We start from the raw sequence: 18,447 nt of genomic DNA, 5'->3' as shown, positions 1-18,447 counted from the left end.
TACCTGCCTGCCTTTGTTTTTTTTTTTTTTTTTTGGTCACATTTGATCAGCAACTAATGCAGACCTTATCTAGACATAATGTAGTAATGTAGTGCTGGAAATCATTCATAAGTGCTGATGCAGTAACATTCAAAGCTACTGCAAATGAGTTAAAAGTTAGTAATTGTGAATACCTACAGGAAGAACTTACAAAGGCTTCTCCATTTCAGTGAAGTGAGGAAAATCATTCATACAGCAAGGTAAGTAAATGAAGAAGGATTTGCCAACATGCTTGAAGACAAAACATATTGAAGGCTGTAAAAAAGTGTTAACAAGTGAGGAATTGGAAGAGCTTCTTGAATCATAATCACAGGAAGAGGAAGATGAAGAAATCTGAGCAGTGTGAGCATTAATGAAATTTGCTAAAATGTTTCAAATTTCAAACAATAATAGATAAAATAATGGAATACTTTCTTTGGGGGTTGGAATGCATCCATAATAATGCTCCATTAAAAAAGAAGTTCTCATGGCTGACAACTTTATAGTACAGGTTGAGTGGTAGTATATTTCTCCTACATAAACCCTCTCCCCCTAAAAAGTGATGACAAAGTGAAACATGGGAGTGTCTTAATATCAGGGATAAAAGAAAGGGATGAATCACAAAATGACATGCACTTTTTTCCTGTTCTTTTTTTGTATTTATAGCACCCATCATTCCTCCTTTTTGAGATTTTAAGTTTAAATACCTGTTTTGAACTCCAGTTTGCTTGTTTCTCATTTATATATTAATTAATCTTCAGAGATTTGTCCTTGATGCTAATTGTTCACCTCCTTCAGGGGATCTTCATTTTATGTCATAATTCACATCCTTAGCAAAGGTATTGAGAAAGTGAGAAAGCAATTTAAATGATAGCTTTTAGGCCAATTAAAAGAAAATACCTGTTTAAAGTAAATTAGTGGTTTTTTTCCTTTTGAAAAGTGATGCAAAGTATATGAATTTATTTATATATTAATAAAGTTATTTTTAGGAAGTATGGTGATGAAAATGTTCTGGAACTCAATAGAGATGATGGCTTCACAACATCATGAATGTACTAAAAGTAAATCAGAATTGTTCTCTTTAAAGTGGTTAATTTTAGTCAGGTGTGGTTAATCCCATCACTTGGGAGGCTGAGGTGGAAGGATGGCAAATTTGAGGTCAGCCTGCCCATAGCAAGACCCTATCTCCAAAAAAATAAAAGTAAGGGCTGCTAGTGACTCAAGAGGTAGAGTACCTGCCTAGCAAGCATAAAGCCCTGAATTAAAACCCCCACTGTCACACACACACACACAAAAACAAACAAACCAAGGCAGGAGTTGAGCTTTTGAGGATTCAGTAGACATATTTTGTACTATTTCTTTTGCTAAGTAGAACCATAAACCCTGTATGTGAGAAGACTCTGAAAGTTAGGAAAATAAGGAAGGCCTGTAAAGATCTCGGAACCCACAGGACAACACAGTGGCGAGTTTCCTGGATTTTCTTTTTGCTTTTTATGTCCCAGACTTGGAGTTCAAGAAGCCAGCAATCAGGAAACACCAATGAGCACAGAGAAAAGGCCCCAACATAAAGTCCTCTCTCCAGAGGACTGGGAAGAAAGAACCAGAACCTGGCAGAAAACCATAACTGTTCTATTTCAGACAAACACCATAGATAACACATCTCTCTCTCCCCCCATCACAATATTTATCACACTATACATTTAAAATGAATGAGTTTTATTTCTTTTTTTTTTTTTTAATGAGTTTTATTTCATACAAATTGTATGTCAATAAAGCTCTTGAAAAACTAATACATGGGTGAAGTTAACTGGAGTGTTACTTAAGAGCCAAGTGTCATTCATTGTCTTTGGGACAGATTTGATGTGGCAGAGAAATGTTTTACTTTGTATACTGTTCCCATAGTTGATACCGAGAATTTTAAAAACAATTTGTAAAAATATTCTGTATGACAGGAAAAAAGAAAAAAAACCCCGATGTTTGAAACATACTTTGTTTTTGAGATGGGCTGGGCTTGAACTCAGAATCTTCTGTCTCAGTCTCCCAATTATAGGTGTGGATTATAGCTGGAGTTACAGGTGTTTGCCACCACACCCAGTGAATATACATTTTAATAGAAATCTAAAAAGAAAATAGGAAAATATGTAACATGTATGGAAAATACAAATGTATAGAGCGTCACAAATCCCTTGGGCAGATTGCAGTTTCTTTGTAATTTCTATGCTTTTTACTTCATATATAATATTTTACTTAATACCCTTTTTCCTGCTATTAAAACCTTAAAAGTACTATTTTCAGTAGTTGTACTTTATGTCACTGATATTTTAAAAAAAGACAAGCTTGAGAGCCACGCACACTTGGGTTATAAATCTGCTTCTACATACAGGTTTATAAGCTAGACTGAACTGCTTAATGTCTCTGAGCTCATTTTCTTATCTATAATATGGGGATGATATATCCCCTTCATGATGTAGGACATTGCTTAGCATATAATATACTCTCAAATGTCTACTATTCCAGATATTTAGACTCCACTAATGGTTTTTCACAAAGCTTTTTTTCCCATGTTTGGAATCATTGCCTTAAGGTACACTCCCAGAACAGACTTACCAGGTCCAGTACAATGAAGGAAACATTTAGAAGCTCTAAATGCAAATTGCCAAACTGAATGCATTTCAAAAGGTCTTCACAAATGATCTTTCCTACAAGAAGAAAGGGAAGTTGTTACTGTCTTCTTCAACTTTGAGCAGTCTTACCTTTAAAAAGTTGTTGCTAATTTGATAGATGAAAATCGGATCTCACTGTTTACATTTCTATTTCTTTAATATTTGTGTGGTTGAACCTTAAGAAAACCAAATGTAGGGCTGAAATTGCAAAAAAAAATAAATCATGGACTACAATCCTCAGATGGAATGGGTATTTATGCCACCTGCATGATCACAAAAGGATTTCAGTCTTTGCAGCTACACTTTGATGAGTTCAAAAAAAGAGTTAACCACTTCCAATTATAATGTTCCTCTAAAAGGTTTCACCAAAGAAACCTTCGAAGTACTGAGGATCCCTGACTGTTACCATCATTTGCTGTTAACATCTAGTCATTGGCATCATCATTGCCTGGTGATCCATGATCAACCAGAGCATATCATCCTCTTTGATACATTGTCAGAAAGTCAGTGGTAGTGGAACACACCACAATGTGTATGTCATTCACCTCACTTCACCTTATCATTTAGCAATTGTGTCATCTTTCCATCAGGAAAGTAGTATAGGGCTGGTGGAATGGCTCAAGTAGTAGAGCATCTGCCTAGCAGGTGTGAGTCCCTGAGTTCAAACCCCAGTGCTGCCAAAAAAAAAAAAAAATTGGCATGAAGAAAGGCACATGATATGAGTACAGTACAAAAACTGTTTTGAAACACATCCACATTCACATAACTTACTACAGTATGTTATAATTAGTTATTTCTAATCTCTTATTGTGCCTATTTCTATATTAAACCATATCATAGGTATATGTATGTAAGGAAGAAAAATACTGTATATGGATGATTTGACTTAATATTTTTTTTTGACTAAGAGAGTGTGAAAATGATAGGTATTTAGTAGAAACTGTACTTTGAAATTTGAATTTTGATCTTTCCTGGGCTAGTGATATGTGGAATGGTACTCTGTAATGCTATTAGGCAATGAATAAATAGCACAGCTCCCAATCAGCTACATGATTGCAATGGTAAACAATTGATATTCTCCAGTGAGTTGTGTTAAGCTGTCATGTTCAGTCAGTTAGGTGAATTGTATATATTTTAGATTTAGAATATTTTTAATTTGCCATAGGTTTTTTGGATTTAACCCCTTTGTAAGTTGAACATCTATTTAGGATACAGGTGGTTTCAAGCCTCCACTGGGTGTTTTGGAAAGTATCCCACAATGATACTTTTTGAGTTTTTTGTACTTTTCCTTACAGAGATCTTGTACATAGTTTTTTGACTTATACCTAAGTATTTTACTTTAAGAAGTGCTAATGTAAATAATACTGTGTTTTTTATTTCAAATTCTACTTGGTGATTGCTGATATATAGGAAAATGATTATCTTTTGCATATTAACTTTGATGTTCTGGAACCTCATAGGACAATAAGTGATTATTCACTTACTAGTTTTAGGAAGATTTTTGTCTATTCTTTTGTGTTTGCTCTGTCAGTGGTCTTGTCATCTGTAAAGAAAGTTTTATTTTTTTCTTCCCAATTTGCATATCTTTTATTTCCTTTTCTTGTGTTATTGCATTAGTTAGGACTTCTAGTACAATGTTGAAAAAAAAGTGATATATGAGAATGTCTTTGCTTTGTTCCTGATTATTAGTGGTAATCTTCCTGTTTCTCATCAAGTATGATGTTAACTGTAGATATTCTTTATCAAATTGAGGAAGTTCTACTCTATTCCTAGTTTACTTGGAGTTTTTATCTTGAATGAGTGTTAAATTCTGCTTTTCTTTTCATCTAATTGACTCAATTGTGTGATTTTTCTTTAGCTTGTTGATTTGATGAGTTACATTTATTAATTCTCAGTTGTTGAACCAGAATGTATCCTTGGGATATATCCCAACTGGTCATGATACGTAATTGTTTTTACACATTGCTGGATTTGATTTGCTAATATTTTGAGGAATTTTGGATCTATGTTTGTGAGACATATTGGTCTGTAGTTTTCTTGTAATTCCTTATCTGGTTTTGGTATTAGGGTAATGTTGGATTCATAGAATGAGTTAGAAAATATTTCCTCTGCTTCTACCTTCAGAAAGCAATTGTAGAGAATTGGTATGACTTCTTCCATAAATATTTGATAATATTCACCAGTGAACCCATCAGGGATTGGTGGTTCCTGTTTTGGCAGGTAATTAACTATTAGTTCAGTTTGATAGCCTGTTCATACTTTTTCTTCTTGTGTGAATTTTGGCAGATTGTATTTTCAAGGAATTGGTTAATTTAATCTAGGTTATCAAATGTGTGGCCATAGAGTTACTCAGAACATTCCATTTTTATCCTGTAAATGTCCATGGGATCTGTAGTGATATCCGTCTTTCATTTTGACTGATAGTAACTTGTGTCTTCTCTGTTCTTCCCCTGGCTAGAATCTTATCAATTTTATTGATCTTTTCAAAGAACCAGCTTTTTTTCTTTTTCTTTTTTAAACATTTATTAGCATATATCATTTGTACAGGGGGGTTTAATTGTGACATTTCTGTATATGCTTACAGTATATCTTGGTTAGGTTCTCCTCCCTCATCATTCTCCATCATTCCCTCCCCAGAACTTAAAAATGATTTTGACAGGTTTCATTATTTTATTTTCATATAAGTATATGAAGTATATTGACTATATTCACCCTCCTTTATCCTTTTCATTCACCCTTTCCCTCCCATGAGTACCCACCTTAACAGGACCTGTTTTACATTCCTGTTCTTCATTTTTGTAAGTATGTATCATTATTCAAAGGGATTTTGCCATGGTATTTCACTGTAATCAGATTAATCCCTTCAAGTACTCTCCCCCTTCCCACCACCCCCATTATTTAATAGCTTTCAGTACATTTTGTTATACCATGTTCCTACACAAATACGATGCAATTTGATATTCTTCACTCTCTATCATTCTTCTTTTCCTCTCCCTCCTCACCATGATCCCTAGAACAGTCCCACTATTGCAAACATGTTCTTTTTATATATGATCATTTTTGTAATTTTATATTTTGGATCAGTCTTCCACATATGAGAGGAAACATGCAACTTTTGTCTTTCTGAATCTGGCTTGCTTTGCTTAACATGATGCTCTCCAGTTCTGTCCATTTTCCTGCAAATGGCATAATTTTATTCTTTTTTTTCTCCTCTTCCTCCTCCCATCTCCCTTGGTGGAACTGGGGTTTGAACTCAGAGCTTCATACTTGCAAAGCAGGCACTTAAGATTTGAGTCTTTATCTGCAGTCCATTTTGCTCAGGTTATTTTGGAGATTGCGGGGGGGGGGTCTCAGAAACTTATTTGCCTGGGTTGGCCTTGAACCATGATGCTCTTGGTTTCAGTTTCCCAAGTAGCTGGGATTACAGGTGTGAACCCCCCCCACACTAATTTCATTCTTTATGGCTGAATAATACTTCATTGTATGTATGTATGTGTGTATGTATATATATATATATACATACACACATACATTTCTTAATCCACATTTTCTCACATTTTCTTAATCCATTCATCAGTTGTAGGGCATCTGGGCTCTTTCCATAACTTGACTTGTGAACAGTGCCACAGTAAACACTGGTGTGCAAGTGTGTTTATTATATCCTGACTTATATCCTTTGGTATATACCCAGGAGTGGTGTTGCTGGATCATATGGCAGTTCTATTTTTAGTTTTTTAGGAACCTCCATACTGCCTTCCATCGTGGTTATACTAATTTTTATTCCTGTCAGCAGTGTATGTAAGGGTTACTGTTTTGCTGCATCTTCACCCACATTTTTGTTGTTTGTGTTCTTGATGATGGCCATTCAGACTGAAGTGAGGTATATTTTTGATTTGCAGTTCCTTTATGGCCAGGTTGTGTTTATTGGCCATTTGAACTTCTTCCTTTAAAAATTATCTATTCAGTTCATGTACTTTTTCTTCATCGAATCTTTGATTCTTTGAGAGTTTAGTTTTTTGAGCTCCATGTAAATTCTGGCTGTTTATCCCTTGCAGATACATAGTTTGCAAAGAACTCCCATTTCATAGGCTGTCTTATCAGTCTAGTGAGTTTTTCCTTTGCTGTGTAGAAGCTTTTTAGTTTGCTGTAGTCCCATTTGTCAGCCTTTTCTCTTAATAACAAAGCTGTTGATGTTCTATTTAGGAAGTTATTGCCTATGCCCATGTGTTCCAGCAGAACCAGCTTTTAATTTTATTGATACTCTTGACTGATTTCTTATTTTCAGTTTCACTTATTTCTGCTTTAATCTTTATTATTTATTTTTTCTCCTTACTTTGGATTTAATTTACTCTGCTTTTTCTAGTTTCCTAAATGAGAACTTTGATAGAGGGTTAAGTTTTAAATCTTTTTCTTTACTACAAATTTTCCTCTAAGAACTACTTTTTCTGTACCTCACGTATTTTAATCAGTTGTGTTTTGATTTTCAATTAGGGAAAAAAAATTTCTTTTTAGACAAGGTCTCCTTATGTAGCCCAGGATGACCTTGTGATCCTCCTGCCTCAGCCCCTCAAGTGCTAGAAATACAGACGTCTGCCACCACGCCTATTTTTAGTTCAAAATGTTTTTAAACTTGTCTTGAGATTACTTCTTTCATTCATGTGTTATTTAGGAGTGTGTTATTAACCTACATGTATTTAGAGACTTTCCAGTTATTTTTCTGTTACTGATGTCTGGTTGAATTCCATTGTGGCATCAGAGCAGACACCATCTGATTTCTATTCTTTTAAATTTGTTAAGGTATGTTTTAAGGCTTGGAATGTGGTCTGCTTTAGTGAATGTTCATGTGAGCTTCAGTAGACTATTTTCTACAGTTTTTATAGATGTTAGTTACATATATATGATGATGGTGTTGAGTTCAACTGGGTCCTTACTGATCTGCCAGTTAGATCTGTCTGTTTCTGATAGAGGAGTATTAAAATTCTCCAAATATTGGAGTCATTGATTTCATACAGTTCCATCCATTTTTGCCTCAGGTACTATTAAGGATTGTTACATCTTTTTGGAGAACTGACCTCCATCATTATGAAATGCCTCTTTTTTTCTCTGATACCTTTCCTTGCCTTGAGGCCTGCTTTGTCTGTAGTTAATAGAACTAACTATTCCTGCTTTCCTTCGATTAGTGTTAGCATGTATATTTTTCTCTGCTTTAATCTGTATGTGTCTTTATTTTTAAAGTGTATTTCTACTAGAAAACCTTGTGGGTCTGTTTTTTTTTTTTTTTTGATCCACTCTATCTTTCTATTAATTGCTATATTTAGTCCATTGATATTTAAAGGGATTTAGAAGTACATAGTTAGATTAATATTTACCTTTTTATTTGCTGCCTGTGTTTGTCTTTCATTCTTTTCTGCCTTTTCTGGTTTTAATTGAGCATTTTATATGATATCATTTTCTCTCTTTCCTTAGTATTTACCAGTTATACTATTTTAAAAAGTTTTTAATGGTTGCTCTAGAGTGTTTAATACGGGGCTGAAGATGTAGCTCATTGATAAAGTGCTTACCTAGCATGCACAAGGCCCTGGGTTTGATCTTCAGTATCACAGGGGGGAAAAAAAAACATACACTTTGCAATATACTTGTAAACTAACCCAAGTCTGCTTTATTTCAAATACTATATTGTCCCATGGGTTGTGTAAGTACAAAGTAATCCTAAATCCTATACCTTGTATTATTGCTGTCATTTATTTCACTTCTTTATAAGCACACATATAAGCATATTTATACACAATTGAAAAATTATTATATTGAATAGTGCTATTATTTCAAATTATTATTCAAATAGATCTATTAAGAATAAACATAGTAAATATTTTTATATTCACTTACTCCTTTAATGCTATTCCTTTATATAGATCCAAGTTTCTGACTTAAATATTTTCCTTTTCTTTAAAGAACCTCTAACATTTCTTGCAAGGTAGGTTTCTTGGCAGCAAATTCCCTCAATGTTTGTCTGTCTGAGAAAAATCTTCATTGCTTTTTTAATTTTGAAGGATAATTTCACAGGGTACAGGTCTTGGTGTTTCATTTTCTTTCAACACTTTAAATATTTCACTGTACTTGCTTACATGATTTCTGAGGAGAAGTCAGATGTAATTCTTATTTTTATTCTTTTGTGGATAAGGTATTCCCACCCTGCCCCCCAGGTTTCTTTTAGGAGTTTTTCTTTATCTTTGGTTTTCTTCAGTTTGACAATTATATGCTTAGGTAAAGGTCTTTTGGTACTTAGTCTGCTAAGTGTTCTAAGAGTTTCCTGAATTTGTGCTTTGGTATCTGACATTAATTTGGGGGTAATTCTCAGTGGTTATTGTTTCAAATATTTCTTCTGCCTGTTTCATCTTTATCTTCTGGTATTTCCATTATACATCAATTATACCTTTTGTACTTGCCCCACAGTCCTTGGGTTTTGTCTTTTTTTCAGTCTTTGTTTTCTTTGCTTTTCAGTTTTGTAGGTTTCTTTCTGTTGATAGATTCTCAAGGTCAGAGATTCTTTCCCTCAATTGTGTCCACTCTGGTAATAAGCCCATCAAAGCCATTCTTCATTTCTGTTAGTGTTTTTGACCTCAAAGATTTCTTTTTTATTCTTTCGTAGAATTTTGATCTCTCTGCTTTATATTGCTTATATGTTCTTACATGCTGCTTTATCTGTTAGAGCCCTTTAGCATATTAGTTGTAGTTGTTTCTAATTCCTGCTCTGATATATCCAACAGTCTTGTTATGTTTGTTCTGTTTTTTCAAATGTTATTTTTTGCCCTTTAGTATTATGCTTTGTAATTTTTTCTTAATGGCTGGGGCTGTACTTGATATTCCAGGTAAAAGGAACTGGTATAAATAGATCTTTAAAAATGTGGTGGTATGGGAGGAGAGGAAGTATTCTGTAGTCCTATTATTTTTAGACCTCTGTTTCTTACTATACCTGATCTGTGAACTTCACTGGATTTTCCATCCCTTCCCTTCCATGGCACTTAGGTGGGACAGGATAGTAGAGTGGGCTGGACTTGAGTAACTGACTGGAGTAGGGTATTTCTCTTCCCTCAGGTTAATTAGGCTTTGTTAAAATCCCAGCAGGTTAGGCTATGGATGGCTAAATAGCTTCTCTTGAGGGCAGACTGTGTTAAGAATAGAGTATTATGGTGTATTTTAAAATGGTTCTTTGCTGGAAGTGCAATGGGATTTTTTTCTCTGAAATTTACTGTGAGAACCTGGTTGGGCCCCTGAAGTAAAAACTCTTGAAATTGTGTCTCCCATAAATGGGTCCCCTGGAGTTTTTTAACCATCAGATTTGTTCTTTCTGAACCTCCAGCATTTCGTCAATTGTAGTTCAAGCTTTCTGACCTTACCACTGTGTCACAGTGAGGTTTCCACTCCTCTGTTCCATTAAGACTCTCTGTATTCACCTTTTGGTCTCTCTGGTCACAGTGGCAGCTGTTTGTGTATCCTAACTTCTTGGAAGATCTAAGAGGAATTGTTGATTTTACAGTCTGTTCAGCTTTATTTATTGTTAGGATGGAATGGTACCTTTTAAGCTTCTTACATGTGGAACTAAGAATAAAGTCTCTCTTTTTTTTTTAATGCATAAACTCTTAAATACTTTTTATCATGAACATAGCCTCATTAGTAATAAAAATTTTGTACCATCAAGTAACTGAAAGATGGCATGCTTCCTTCTATATCCAGTTTGTTTACATTTCTGTTTTGTTTTCTTTTTAGGTTAATACAATCTGTTGGAATGACACTGGAGAATATATTTTATCTGGCTCAGATGACACCAAGTTAGTAATTAGTAATCCTTACAGCAGAAAGGTAAAGTGATTTAAATATCTATAGTTTATTGAGAAAAATCAAGATGCTAGAAATGAAAAACTTGTAAATAATTATGGGATGGGCATTTTAAATAAAATATCCTCTTTGATACAGTTAACTGTATAATATAGAAGTTATTACATGTAGGTCCCCTAGTTTCTGTAGGGATATGTAAAGTTTCATTTAGCTATAGATTCTAGAAGATTTAAGTATGCTTCATTTTAACCAAGTGGATAGTAATTGCCACAAATTACATTATCTCAACATTGTTTGGGAAAAATTTGATTTTTTTTCTTTAAGATAAAGGTATCTCAGTAAGGGAATTTCTTTTTTAAAAAAAATCTTTAATATTTTAATATTGTCATTTATTTGTAGAGTATTAGGAATAACTTTTTGCTGGAAATGGTGGCACATGACTGTAATCTCAAAAGTCTGGAGGTGGAAACAAGAAGGTTGAAAGTTCAAGGTTTCCTGGGCCACATATCAAGACCCTGTCTCAAATAAGATAGCAAAACAACAATCTTTTTTAGTTTTTACTATTTATGAAGCTATGGTCTCCCCAAATTGGGTGGTTTTTTGTTTTTTTTGTTTTTTTTAATTTAAGAGCACTTGGAGATGAAAATATTCACAGCAGAATTAATAATGTACATTATTTAGGTTTGGTTACTAGTTTTCCAAAAAAGTTGACATTTGGATCTCAGTCAGCCTTGTTCAAACTAGTACATCTTGACATTCTGTATGTAACAACTCCAGTCTTACAAAGATTCAAGAAAATTGTTTTGATTTTAAACATTTAGAAGGAATATTAAAAGTGTTAAAGGAGGATTTTTTTAATATTTAATGTTTTGGAGGTAATGATAAAAAAATAGTACTATTTGGTCACCTAAAATGAACTTGGCTCAACTGGCATGTCACTTTATAATACGTATACTTTAACCATTAGTGTTTATTTTAAGCAATAAAATTTTAAAAGTTAAAGGTTTTACTTTGTAGTTTTTTTTTTTAACTTGTTTTTCTTCTTCTTTGTTTTTTTCTTGTTTGGGTGGTACTAGGGATTGGACTCAGGACCTCAGGCTTGCTTTGAGATTTTTTTGAGATTGGGTCTCTTTATTTTTGATCAGAGTAGCCAGGACCTTGATCCTACTACTTAAGTTTCAAGAGTAGTTGGGATGACATTCATATGCCACCACACCCACCTTTTTTTGTTGAGATGGGGGAGTGTCCTGCTTACTTTTTTGCTGATCTGAGTAGGTTGGATTACAGGCCTGAGCCACTGCGCCTGGCTAAGGCTATTTTTGTTGTTGTTGTTTTGGTTTTGGTGGGACTGGGGTTTGAACTCAGGACTTTGAACTTGCAAAGCAGGCACTATACTGTTTGAGCCACACCTTCAGTTCATTTTGCTGTGGTTATTTTTGGAGATGGGGGTCTCTTGAACTGTTTGCCCTGGGCTGGCCTCAAAACTCTATCCTCCCAATCTCAGCTTCCCAAGTAGCTAGGATTACAGGTGTGAGCTACTGTTGCCTCAAAAGGCTATTCTTATGTGAAACAAAATACCACTAAATTTTTCCTTTTGCCCCCAAAATATTGTGAACTTTTATTTATTTATTTATTTATTGTGGTACTAGGGTTTGAATTCAGGGCCTACAGTTTGAGCCACTCTACTATACCTTTTTTGTGAAGAGTTTTTTTGAAATAGGGTCTCAAGAACTATTATTAGCCTAGGCTTGCTTCGAACCATGATCCTCCTTAGCTCTGTTTCCTGAGTAGCTAGGATTATAAGCATGAGCCACCAGTGCCTAGCAATTGTGATCTTTTAAAAACTGTATTGCTATATATTTTTTGTATTACAGGCATGGTGGTACATGCCTTTAATCCTAGCATTCAGCAGCCTGAAGCAGGAGGATCATGAGTTCATAGCCATGTTGGGCTACATATCCAGACCCTGTCTGAAAAAATAAATAACTACCCCCCATAAAAAAGAATGTTATTACACAAAGCTACTACTCTGCCTGGCATTATGCTAGGTAAAATAATGCCTGCATATAATTTGCAGGCATAAAACACTGCCTTTTCAATTGATTTTGGTCTTGTCCACAGGAATTTTGAAAAGTATTCAGGTCATTGTTAATGACAAATGCATGGATAAATATTAATTATACAGTCTGAGAAATATTGTAGTATTAATAGAATTCAAGGTGAAATTGGATGCAATATTGAAGACACAAAGTCTAGTAGTCTACTTTGAGAAAAGATTTCTTGGAGGACTAAGCTTTCTCTGTCCTATTTTTCAACAGTTTGCCTTATTCAGTTGTTTTTTGTTTGTTTGTTTGTTTTGCTTCTTTCTGTTTGTTTTTAGCCGAAGGGGGGTTTGAACTAGGGCTTTATGCTTGCTAGGCAGGCGCTGTACTACTTGAGCCATTTCATCTTTTAGTGTTGGATATTTTCAAGGTTTTGTGAACTGTTTGCGCAGACTGGCTTTTGAACCACAATCCTCCTGATCTTTACCTTCTGAGTATCTAGAATTACTGGGGCCTAGCATTAAAAACTAGGAGTTTTTGATCCCTAGTAACTGAGAACAAAGCATCCAGTTACATAACTCTTAGGATAAGTGGGCCTGATCATATAAGGAAGTGTTCCCATGGGCTGGGTGCAGTAGAGTGCTTGCCTAGCAAGTGCAAAGCACTGAGTTCACATCCAGGTACTGCAAAAAACAGTGTTTTCATATTCAAAGAACAAGTTCTATGTATAATGCCCTTGGCTCATGTTTTCTTTATGTATTTTATAGGAAAAGCATGTGCTATGTCTAAACTGTGATTTAGCTGAGAAAACTATTACTGTTTTTTGGTGATTCTGGGGCTTGAACTTGGGGCCTTATATGGAAAATTACCTTTATGTGTAACCTTAGTATCTTATTTTAACATTTACTTATTTTAATGTTTAAAATAGTGTAAATAATACTGTTAAGCTAACTCATTGTTTTATTTTCTTTTTCTCTTTATAATTTGAAATTTAGTCTTAAAAAAATTCAGTTGCATTTAAAAGTTTTTAGATAATTAGCTAAGTGACTGCCATATAATTAACTCCCAGGTAGTTTTATTTTAATTGCTGCTTCAAATAACAGTATTTATAATAGATACATAGTGTTGAGTTACAAGAATGGTTATAGAATAACTTAGCTACTGATAGGTAAAACTACATACAGTTGATTGATTTTAGTAAAAGGATGTGTGACAGGGCTGGGGTGTGACTCAAGTGGTTGAGCATCTGCCTAGCAAGTGCAAGGCCCTGAGTTAACACCCCAGTATTTCCAAAATAATAAAGAAATAAATAAAGGATGTATGATAGGTTTTTTTTTTCTCATTTGCATTTTTTTTTATTTTATTATTCACATGTGCATACAAGGCTTGGGTAATTTCTCCCCTCTGCCCCTACCCCCTCCCTTACCACCCACTCCGCCCCCTCCCTCTCCCCCCCACCCCCTCAATACCCAGCAGAAACTATTTTGCCCTTATTTCTAATTTTGTTTTAGAGAAAGTATAAGCAATAATAGGAAGGAACAAGTGTTTTTGCTGGTTGAGATAAGGATAGCTACACAGGTAGTTGACTCATAATTTCCTGTGCGTGTGTGTTACCTTCTAGGTTAATTCTTTTTGATCTCACCTTTTCTCTAGTTCCTGGTCCCCTTCTCCTATTGGCCTCAGTTGCTTTATGGTATCTGCTTTAGTTTCTCTGCATTAAGGGCAACAAATGCTAGCTAATTTTTTAGGTGTCTTACCTATCCTCACCCCTCCCTTGTGTGCTCTCGCTTTTATCATGTGATCCAAATCCAGTCCCATTGTTGTGTTTGCCCTTGATCTAATGTCCACATATGAGGGAGAACATACGATTTTTGGTCTTTTGGGCCAGGCTAACCTCACTCAGAATGATGTTCTCCAATTCCATCCATTTACCAGCGAATGATAACATTTTGTTCTTCTTCATGGCTGCATAGAATTCCATTGTGTATAGATACCACATTTTCTTAATCCATTCGTCAGTGCTGGGGCATCTTGGCTGTTTCCATAACTTGGCTATTGTGAATAGTGCTGCAATAAACATGGGTGTGCAGGTGCCTCTGGAGTAACCTGTGTCACAGTCTTCTGGGTATATCCCCAAGAGTGGTATTGCTGGATCAAATGGTAGATCAATGTCTAGCTTTTTAAGTAGCCTCCAAATTTTTTTCCAGAGTGGTTGTACTAGTTTACATTCCCACCAACAGTGTAAGAGGGTTCCTTTTTCCCCCATCCTTGCCAACACCTGTTGTTGGTGGTGTTGCTGATGATGGCTATTCTAACAGGGGTGAGGTGGTATCTTAGCGTGGTTTTAATTTGCATTTCCTTTATTGCTAGAGATGGTGAGCATTTTTTCATGTGTTTTTTGGCCATTTGAATGAGATGGAAAGCAAGAATTTAAAGAAAAGGGGAAAACAAATACACAGACAAGAGGAAGAAAGCAGAACAAGGTTTCAGACAAGAAAGTTTCAAAGCTATAAACAGGAAGCGTTAGTGTACTAATCAACAGTAAGCTGAACAGGCATTAGAGAGACAGAGGATTGAAAATAAAACAAAAAAAATACATAGGAATAAAAATAAAAAATAAGTAAATGAAAGAAATATCTATATATAAAAATGAATTAAAAGAAAATGGAAAATAGAAAATTAAAAAAAAAATACACCAAAAATAAAAACACCAAAAAACCTCCAAGTTCAAATGCAATGAGTCTGGAGACAGTTCTGAGAATGGTATCTGCGGCTGCTGTCAGCCTGCTGTTGCTGGTGGCGTTATTTATGCAGGTCTCTGGGGTGAGCTTAACACTCACCTGGCCCAGCAGGCTTTGTTTGCTCAGAGTTCTCCTGTGCGGGAGCCACTGCTACAAGCTTTCCCCTTTCCAAGCACACTGGGGGAGGTGACACTGCATCTGCTTTCTCAGGCCTGCGTGTTTATTTACAGTTCACGTGGGAAGTGGGTTTTCCCTCCTCTCCTGTGGAGTTTTCCTCCCTCCGCCACTTTCAAAGCCTTCCTGCTCCTGGTTGCTGGGCGCTGCCCCGCTCCCGCCGGAGCCTCTCCTGCCCGCCTGGCTTGTTTATTTACAGTCCCGGGAAGGGTTCCCTTCCCCCAATCTTCAGCGCTCAGGGCGCCCCACCCTCTTTCCCGCCTGTCTTATTTATTCTTACTGCTTATTACTCAGTTTCTCTTTTTTCCCCTGGTGGAGGTCAGTCTGTCCAGGGGGCTATGCTGCTCTGGCCCAGGGTTGTCTGTGGGGCTACTGCTGTACCCTGAAGCTCACCTGGTCCGCGTCCTCCCAAGCCCTCTCTGCGCAGGCCACTGGCGGCCCCGGGGCCCTCCTTGTTCTCCGTTTAAGTGAAGTGGAGATTCTCTGCGCTGGCTGGAGATGTGGAGGGGTCAAAGTTATGCCTCTTCTCAGTGATTATGCCTGCAAAGTGTGTCTCCAGCGTCTCTCCAAGATTTCAGTTTAGGAGGCTCGTTTTCTGTTTCCTCCCTCTAGCCGCCATTTTGGAATCTCCTCAGTATGATAGTTTTTAACATTTGATCTATCATTTACAAAGGGAATCCTTCTGTTTATAAACATGGCCAAATATTTTAAAATTTATAAAATGATAAACATTCAGGATCACTTAAAGGTCTAGTTAAGAATAGAAATATAAGAACTAGGGATGTATCTCAGTGGTAGTGTTTCAGGAGGGCTTGGACAGAGACAGAGAGGGCACCAAAGCTTTCGGGAAGCAAATTATTAAGGAGGGCGGCAGAGACTCAGAGACTCGAGTCCAAAGGCTGAGTACCAAGAACAAAGGGGACTTTTCTTGTATAGCAGTTAGAGCAGGTTACAGAAATGGGGGGAGTACAGCTTGTCCCATACATAACACCTCATGTTATTTTGTTGGCTGTTTTAACCTCTGGGGTGAGGTAACCCTCCTTTGGTCTCCAGGTAACATTCCCCAACTCTGGTTTTCCTTTGTTTCACTGTAGCACTTACTAATCTTTTCCCTCTCTCTGCCTCCCTGCCACATTCCCCCTTTTGATGCTCAGACCCACTTCTGAGTCAAAGAGCATCATCTTGATAAATGAAGATTGCAGTACCTGGGGAATTAGGGTAATATCAGGCATGCTCTTAAAATAAGGAAGGTTGTCCCTATTAAGGTATGAACCAACGTAGGGTTGTCAACTAGCTCCTGGACAGGTCATTGGGATGTCATCCCTTTCAGATCTGCACAGGGACATTGGTAATCTTTTTTATTGTGTCAGTAATATCTATAAGTACCTTTTAAAAAAGAAAATCATCAATCTGTAAACAGCAGTACTCAGATTGAGATTTTTTTTTTTTTTAGGGAAGTTAGCCAGCGGTGAGGTTAGGGCTCTGTGTGATTGGGAGCCTCTCACCATTGAGTCTCCTGAGTAGTGTCATTGTAAAACTTTTCTCCCAAGCAGATCAAGTCCCCTACTGGAGTGGAGAATTGGCCTTTTGGATGGGAGATACAGTCATTCCCAATAATAGAGGTTTTTAGGAGTCAAATGCTCTCCCTGTGGCTGGGGGAGTGGTTTCATTAAAGGGCTCTTGTGGGTTTAGCTCTTTTGCTTCCTATGACCAGTGGTCTCTCATATTTGTTCCTCCACAAACATAACACAAAGTTACATTTAGAGTTGTGCTAGTGAGAGGAACAGGTTTTTGGTTTGAATCCAGATGGGAAATTCACTTTGTATCTCCTCGTAAAAGAAGTGAAAGACCTGGTATAGGAGTTCTCATGAATGATCATGATGAGTTGAAAATGCAGTAAAATGCCGGGGTCTATTTCCTTTTTGTAGATTAAAATGTCAAAACTTTTCCCAACTTCCCTGCCTGTTTCATTAAGATTGAAAATAATGAAATTTATAGGTTACAGGCACCAAGAGTGCAGTTGGGGATTGCTTCCCTTTTTTGTAAAAGAGCAGCAGTTCCATGTGAGGTATGGACCTCCCCTTTAAGCCAAGAATAAGGGCAGTAGAGTTGTTCATAGTATGCACAACTGGATGTCCCACTGTCATCTTTGGGGCATATGTACTTGCCATTTAACCTGTAGGTCCTTTCCCAGGCTAGTCCCCCACAGTTGCGCTAAGGCCCAGTATTTTTAGTTATTGCAACTCACACATACACAGGTTTGTTGGGGTCATCAACCGGGTGTGGTTATCGAGCTTTCCAGTGCTGGTGAAACTTCGGACCTCTAGCCATTGCTCCCGAGGGTGATAGGTGGGGTTAAAATACATGTACTGACCATTATGAAGGCACACTAAGTAGTTGGTTTGGTTGTGGGTGCAGGACCCAGCAGTGATGCCTGCACAGAAATAATAAGTATGGAAAACCAGAGTTTTGGTAACAGCACTTCCTGCTCAGGTAGTGCACATATATGAATCACAGTCCAAAACCTGGGGTCCCCAGGTAGAGAGCTGACCAAGATTAGTAAGAAGAATATATGGGACAGACTCTTCCTCAAAGGTGAAATGGGCGACTCCTCAAGCTTCCATCCTGTGTAAACTAGTCAGCTTCTGGAGTGACTAGAGCAGAGCTGACATCAGCAGCATGGTTATCTAGCATGCCCAAAAGGCCCTGGCATTAATCCTCTGCTCTGAGGGGAAAAAGAATAGGATTAAAGTTTTCCTTGGTATCCATGAGGGATTGATTCCAGGACATAACATGGCATAGTATTTTTCTGTAACTCATGTGCTACATGCTCCTATAGACTTTAAGTTATCTTTAGATTGCTTATAATACCTAATAAAGTATAACTATTATGCAGATAATTATACTGTGTTGTTTAGGGCATAATGACCAAGAAAAAGTTGGTATGTGTTTAGTACATACAATTTTTTTTGG

At 36.5% G+C, this 18,447-nt stretch overlaps 1 protein-coding gene and 1 pseudogene across 14 annotated transcripts in view; both read left to right on the top strand.

Moving 5' to 3' along the window:
* Positions 1-18,447, top strand: part of Dcaf6 (DDB1 and CUL4 associated factor 6) — a 133,622-nt gene that overhangs the window by 24,568 nt on the left and 90,607 nt on the right. For all 14 annotated transcript variants that reach the window (XM_074047552.1, XM_074047551.1, XM_074047549.1 and 11 more), the window contains one exon: positions 10,449-10,541. In XM_074047552.1, the coding sequence (XP_073903653.1) occupies positions 10,449-10,541 (93 nt within the window). The remainder of the gene's footprint in view (positions 1-10,448; positions 10,542-18,447) is intronic.
* LOC141414141 (small nucleolar RNA U109) lies at positions 434-559 on the top strand (annotated as a pseudogene).

This window comes from Castor canadensis, chromosome 11 (genome assembly GCF_047511655.1).
Source record: "Castor canadensis chromosome 11, mCasCan1.hap1v2, whole genome shotgun sequence".
In the NCBI taxonomy this organism is placed as follows: domain Eukaryota; kingdom Metazoa; phylum Chordata; class Mammalia; order Rodentia; family Castoridae; genus Castor; species Castor canadensis.
The sequence above is the reverse complement of the archived record's forward strand: the minus strand, read 5'-3'. Positions and strand labels throughout refer to the sequence as shown.